The sequence below is a fragment of the Rhopalosiphum padi genome, chromosome 1 (genome assembly GCF_020882245.1).
Source record: "Rhopalosiphum padi isolate XX-2018 chromosome 1, ASM2088224v1, whole genome shotgun sequence".
Taxonomy (NCBI): Eukaryota; Metazoa; Arthropoda; class Insecta; order Hemiptera; family Aphididae; genus Rhopalosiphum; species Rhopalosiphum padi.
The window spans coordinates 82770954-82778284 of NC_083597.1; the positions used below are offsets into that span (position 1 = coordinate 82770954).

The following is a 7331-nucleotide window of genomic DNA, read 5'->3' on the forward strand; positions in this document are numbered from 1 at the left end:
GTTCTAGTGGGACGCAGCCATTCGAATGGGTTTTCAAGCTTGGGGGCCACAACACTGAGATTACTGCAGTGTGGTGAGAGGCGAGACCCTTAGTCTGAAAGTCGTTTACCTTTTCTTCGATGAATGCAATTTTTTTGAATGTACCTTTTTTGGTTGGCTGTACGGCTGTTGGGATTCCTATTTTAGATGTATTAATTTAAGTGATGGCCATTCATAATTATATTTTCGTTTTCTTTTTACCGAATTACTGTATTTAAAATTTGATATGTTTTCATGTACGATTTACAACTTTGTTTTGTACAAATTCATCGTTTTATATCATGTTTTAATATATTATGGAATCTTAATCCGTCAATAATAATTATTTGCTTATCGTGTTGGCTTAACAGTTATCTTGCAGTGACATTTTTTGAAAATTAAAATTACTGATCGTCTTTTACGGAATAACTACTTTTCGTGTCAGTTCACTAGATTAGGTCGCTCATACTCATAAATGAGTTGCAGTCTGTGCTTATAGTTTTGATCAAAGTTGAAATAAAATGTGGTTTCTTCACCTTGCCACAGTTCTTATAAAAATTACGTAGAATATTTTATAGTTGTAAATTTGAACTATCATATGGTCAATCGCTAGTTCTGTTTCGATATACTTAGCATCATTTTATTCTTTAAATAGGTCTAGTCTATCTACCTATCTACTTTATTTATACAACGTAGCAGTGCATGCTATGATTGAAATATTAATGTTTGATCTAATATGTAAAATATAATAGTTAGTTATTATATTATGTATATTTAATATTTATGTATAACTACAAATGCCAAATATCATAATATTACGAGAACCTATAAATACCGATTTTAATCATTATTGTTCATTTGTATAGAAGTACGTTTATTGATGTTTCTTTTCTTTGTGTGATTTGTTTTACATGTAAAATAATTGATCTATCAGTTGCCAAGTCAAATCGGGACAATTCTGTGTAATTTTGAAATAAAAATGAACGATCTGTTAATAATTGACGCTGAACTGCGCGAATACATATTATTAATTGATTTATTTATTAACGTTTTTTTGGACTTTTTATTGTTACAATTTAGTAGGCATATCAAAAAACAGTATGCTGAAAATTGTTGTAAAGAAAAAATTCCTATAATAATTACTAATTTAAGAAGGGTTATCTTTTAGATTTTTTTCTGCATAATTGGATGGTAATTGAACTCGTATTGCATCGAGACGTGCTATGACAATATCGCATTTCTTATGAACGTCATCTAATACATTTTCAAGTAAATCTACTCTCTTTATCAACCTGAAATCATATATTATATATAAATCAGCTTGGCTACAATAATTTTGACAGTGTACTTGCCATTCGATATCTGATTCATTAACATTGTCTTTGTCATCTTTATTACCTATAAAATAAAACGTATTTTATTTTGAAGTAAATAATTTATGAAAACACTGTTTGTAATTTATTATTTTATTAAGTACTAGTTGGATAACCCAACCATTGAACAAACAAAATATGGCACCATATCTGTATATCTCGGTTTTAGTACACCTCTGCTATTAACTGAAAAATCGGCATTAGTGTACGTATCGTGTACCCATAATATTATCCTTGGTATAAAATACTATAAACATTTTGATAACTGAAAAACTGTTCATTTGAATTTTGAAGTTGGTGAAAAATAATTTCCTGTTAATAATTTATAGTAAAAAAGGGAGTTCTAGTTTAGAAAATAGAAATTGATATCACCACAGGAGCTTAGGACAGTTATGCGTGAGCCATACTATATCCACATTTAGGGGTTGAAAAACGAAGCAAAATTGTCCACCAGTTTTAAGTGATAGGTATACGAAATTTGTTGCTAATTGGTTCAGTAGTTTCCAAGTTTATAAGCCACATATATAAACGTTCATTCATTTCAATATTATATATTTATATACATGTGCTGTATAAGTAATAAGAAATTTTTCAATTTTCGATTTATATTATCATCAAAATAAATACCGTAGTGGATATAATATGCAGATTAATGTAATACCTATATCGTTTGTTTAATAATAATAATAAATAAATATCTACCATTTATACAAAACAACAACGTTATTAAGACAGATAATTAGTCAAACGCCGTTAATATGAAACGTGGTCTATCGGTAATAGCTAGTAATAATAGTTATTTACTACGAAAATGGTGATAGACTCTTATGGTTGAAAATACGGTTTAAAAAATAAAATAATAATCATATGTGTACTTGATTTCGGTTCGTTTTTCAGTACGTCCCGGAACATCTGTCTTGCTTCGTCTTCGTGAACTGTCTTTTGTGGTTCGATACCGTATTTATTGAGAATATTTTCCACTTCAGAGTCTGTAAAACCACAGCTGCGAAACAAGAATGAAATGTTATGTACCTATGCAGTCGATCTTTGAAATCTACTCGTCATTATTCATAAATGATATTATGTATATGTTATTATATTATGGTATAGCTGGTAGTCAAACATAGTTATACGTGGTAATCCATTTAACGCAAAACACTAATTATTTTAGAATAAACTAATGTTTTTGAAAATATTACTATTACGTTATTGTAAGTGGTAAAAAACAAAAATTGTCTAAAAAAATGTCTAAAAAAATGTCACTGTTTTTTATCGTTATTATTTTTAATGTTTTTTATTCTTTTGAATGACATCATACATTGATTTAATTTCATATTCTGAAGCAGAATATTGTTTGAAGTATCTCGATTCATCAATATCAAATTTCGTACAAATATAGTATATTGGTTATAATAGTATTTAAAGTTCATATAAGTAGAATAGTAGACCAACATTTGAGGGGTACCCCACGACTAATCCACTTCTTTCGTCAAAATGTCTTATACTAATAAGTTATAAGTTATAATATATAAATTATATACTGGTCCAAATTCGATTTTCATATATCGAAATACTCTAAAAAAATATACTGCTTAGAAATGAGGAATTGAATATAAGTTTAAAAAATTTAAAAATTAATAACGATAAAAAAAATGTTAAAATTATGTATATATATTTTTAAAAATGTTGTTTTTTTTTTAACTAACGATTGTTTAAAAAATAATTTTTTGAAATAATTTTTAAATTAATAAGTAGACGGTCCTGTATAAATGCCAACTTTATCCACCCTTTTAAATCCATATATACACACATATTATTCCTATACATATTTCATTATATTTTATTCTACCGTTTCAGTGTCTTGTAAACGTTCTGATAGGTAATGCGACGATCCAGTTCGTTTTTCAGTCGGTCGGAGCGACGTCGCGCTGCCCATTTCTTGAAACCTATCTTGGTGAGTACGCGGTCTACGAATGCCGATATCTTGTCACTCACGTACGGTTGTTGGCCTTCCAATGACTGTTCGACGTCCACGTCGAAATATGCGTGAAACACGATCGCCACAAGCATCGTCTGAAAAACAGTGCGAGTTAAATAATATCACTGCGTTTATATACACACACGCGCATGGATATTTGTATAGACATATGTCCAAAAGTGATATATTGTAAGTTTTAAATTATACGTAACTTTGAATTAACTATTGGATTCGAAAAAAAGTATAAGCTACATTGTGCATATGTATTCATATTAATCGTATAATTACCAATAGAACGAATATCACTACACATGTGAAAAATACGAAGAAAAATGTGGTGAACCAAGCGTCCACGTCTTGGAGGGTCCGGTAGTCGAAGTCTCTCATCAGTATTCTGAGCGACGAAAGAACGGAATCATACATGGTCGAGAATCCTTTTACCTGTTTTGTGGGTGAGAGTGTTTTAAACTTTTTACGGGAAAACGAAAAAAATTAATGACAGTGACAATGTATACACTTATGTATACATAATATATTATGTGCATTTGTGAAGGTATACATCTATGAGTTTGCTGACATCATTTGAATATGGTAATATCCTTAGATATTAGTACAAAATAATATTTTAGGTAATTACGACTTGACCGATTTTCTTTTTATAAACGTCACTCAACCCTAAATTCAGGACAATAAGTAACCCATATACTCGTCCATCATAATACGAAAAGATGAGTTTAATTAAGATATAAATAACTTTTAGTAAAAAATAATATATCGATAAATGTATTGTATGTCATCGTAATTACCTGTGATCCGAATGCGAAATAACCGAGAGTCGCGAACGCGCTCACGACAAAAACCATTATCACCAGGTATCCCGCGACAATTTTGAAGCACTGAAGTAAACGGAACAATTTATTGTATTGTCGTAACCGTAAGTGTAAAATATATTATTAATATTATATTCTCTTCATTAGCGTTCAAATCATTTCTAATAGATCTGTATTTTAGATAATTTATAATCAGTGGTGGTGTTTTGCTAATCGAGTATTGAGTTAGGCAAGCATAAAAATGTTCGAGATTAAGATTGTCTGCATGTTGTGAAATGGTTCAAAATAAAAATTACCACTCGAAAAACATTCATATTGACCTCTTTTTTAATTATTTATAAGCAAGGCTGTAATTGAAAAAAATGTCGGTGGGGGGTGGGTGGGGGTCCAACATTTTTTTTTTGTTTAAATACTGAAAATTTATAGTCAATAAACTATATTCACCACTAAAATGTTTCTACTTTAAAGTTTTTTTTTTAATTGGTGGGGGGAGGGTCCGGATCCCTGGACCCTCCCTACAGTTACGTCCTTGTTTATAAGTATAGTGTATATAAAGTATATAATGTATATTACATATGTGAATTATTATACTACTATAGCAGATTAAAATAAAATTGACCTCTCCCAGCCGTACTAAAGTGATATTCCACTTTCCACTGAATATAATATATCGATCGCTGATAATTTAAATAATATGTAATAATACGATAATTTAAAATGTAATATTATTTACCCTGCCCACACTTAAGTACACAATGGTCATCGATCTGTTCAGGTCGGTGTATTTGATGACTTTGACACATACTAGGAAGAACAAGTAAGCCGTCAGTTGTACGAGGGTTTCGTGTCTTGCTACCAAGCACTCCACGGACATGCGATCCGCCACGGTTTTCGCGATCGCATTCTCCGGGCTAATACTCGCTGACGACCTCTCCTTGGATACGATCATCGACGCCACACCTATGGCCCACCATCCTAACTGGGTCAGCGTTTTATAAAGAGTATGTTTTAATTATTATTATATGTATATTAAATGTAATATAATTATAATATAATCTGTTTATTGAAAAATATAAAAACTTACGGCTACGATACTAAAATCGACGTAATTCCAGAACACATAGATGTAATGCTTTCTAAAATACATGATTTCGAATACTTCTTCCACCGTGAAATAAACGATAAATCCGACGACGGCGAGCATGCCGATCAACGTCGAAATCGAGTCGGCCACAGCGTACCTGTACAATTTGACAGTCCGAAACGAAGACGACGAGACTATACCGCCGGACGCCGGAAATTCGAACACTAGTCTGTAAGTAAAGTGGAACGTTTAAATTGAATTAATGACAACCGAATAACACATTAATTTTAACTGAACCCAACAGTTCATCGAATGAAATGATTTGGGCAATGGCGGATAGTGCAACGGGTCAATAGCGCAATGTTTATAGCTTTTTTTTATAATTGAGTCACATCATAATATACATATTTGTATTACGTTACGAGGATATCGACAAATGGTAATTAGTAATTAGGGTGTACAGTTTTGAAGGGGGTTCTGAAATGATAAAAATAAATACCTACATAATTGCGTAATATTTTATATTTTATTGTATTTATTATAATAATTGAATATAATTTTTAAATTAGCGTGGTTTTTATGTTGAGTCAATTATTACCATGTAAATGGGCTAACGGGCCATATAAAAATGCTCAGCGACCGCAAATTAAGTATAACTGAACGTATATACAGCAATAATAATAATAAATTATAGTACAGTGATGGCTGATACTCGTATGAACACGTTGTGTTCTGTTCTACGCGTATGGTGGACGGGAAAGAAATTAAAAATGGGTCCGTACTTGACAGCACAAACCACGTTTATGTTACAGTTGTAAATAGCGAAATCCACAAAAACGGCTCTGGTGGCGCGATTCAACCACGTGTCGTGTTCGAGGTCACTGATCGTCGTTTTTGCGTCAACTTTATTCTTTGGGAAATCGAAATAAAATCCGCCGTCTCCGTAGTACGCGATTTCACCTTGGTAGAATACGCCTTGTGTCTTCGAGCGATCGGAATACACCCATCTATACACGCGGAAACGGAATTCCGAACAAATATAACAATTAAATAATGTAGTCACTCAGTATGATTTGTTTAAGTAGGCATTAGGTATTCTAAATAATATTGAGATATGCTCGGAGAGTCGCGTTTGTTGTACGCATAAATAAACTTTCCATCGTATAATTTATAACTGAAAATACAGAGAGATTCTTCGATTTTTATTATCCATCATAACAGGTCAAGTAAATTATTTCAGTTTTTTTTACAAATCGGAAAGTTATTCAAAATGATTTTTCTTTTTTTTTTTCTAAAACTTTTCAGGCAGAAAAACTAAGAACTAAGAAATATTCGAAAAGTTCACCTAACATGCGATTTAAGCATAAAACTTTCCGAAATAATTCGCCACAATATATTATAATATCAATAAATCGACGGTTATATATAATAATATTATACTATAGTATATATTAGACGATACAACTTACGGTGTTCCTTTTTTTGGTCCAAAACTTGTTTTGTCTTCATATTCAATATCGTACGGGACATAGCAGTCATGGAACAATCCTTTGAATTGGTTTCTAATTGTACAGTGTCCTTCTTCGACTCTGACCTATAGTAATACAACAAATCTATGTATTGTGTTAATTTTCAGATACATTTCTGCGATATATTCGCGCACAGTATTCAATATCGTTTGGAATTATTTTTCAACAAGAAAACTATTTATTTTTTTTTTAAATATAAGTAACATCGACCGACCATCGCGTATACTATAAACTACCACAATTATGAGTATGGTTTTAGGTTCCTACGACGTTACTAGTATTGCGGAGAAACCACAAACAAAACAAACACTAAATGAGACGCCGCCGGCACGACCATATAATACGGGATGCGAGAAGTCGTATATTTGTACAATGGGAATCTCGCGTAGAGCCTACCGCGTACCTAATCCTTTATACGCACCGACGCGTGCGTCTATAAATCCCGACGGGCTTATGACATAGGTACTCCTTAAGACCACGCGTAATACCGCATTAGATAATAATTGATGTAGTTACTTT

General features: G+C 31.8%; 1 protein-coding gene across 3 annotated transcripts; it reads right to left on the minus strand.

The window, feature by feature from the left end:
• Positions 1-748: 748 nt before the first annotated feature.
• Positions 749-7125, minus strand: LOC132932082 (polycystin-2). Of its 3 annotated transcripts, XM_060998286.1 has the most exons (9): positions 6753-7125; positions 6066-6290; positions 5284-5512; positions 4933-5178; positions 4176-4265; positions 3658-3810; positions 3241-3464; positions 2267-2394; positions 749-1416 (listed from the first exon to the last, which is right to left on the minus strand). In XM_060998286.1, the coding sequence occupies exons 3-9, from the start codon at positions 5401-5403 to the stop codon at positions 1166-1168; spliced, it is 1212 nt and encodes a 403-aa protein (XP_060854269.1). In that variant the 5' UTR covers positions 5404-5512; positions 6066-6290; positions 6753-7125; the 3' UTR covers positions 749-1165. The 3 variants fall into 3 exon arrangements, with proteins under 3 accessions (XP_060854269.1, XP_060854268.1, XP_060854271.1); XM_060998285.1 differs by lacking the exon at positions 6066-6290; XM_060998288.1 differs by lacking the exons at positions 4176-4265; positions 6066-6290.
• Between the last annotated feature and the right edge of the window lie 206 nt (positions 7126-7331).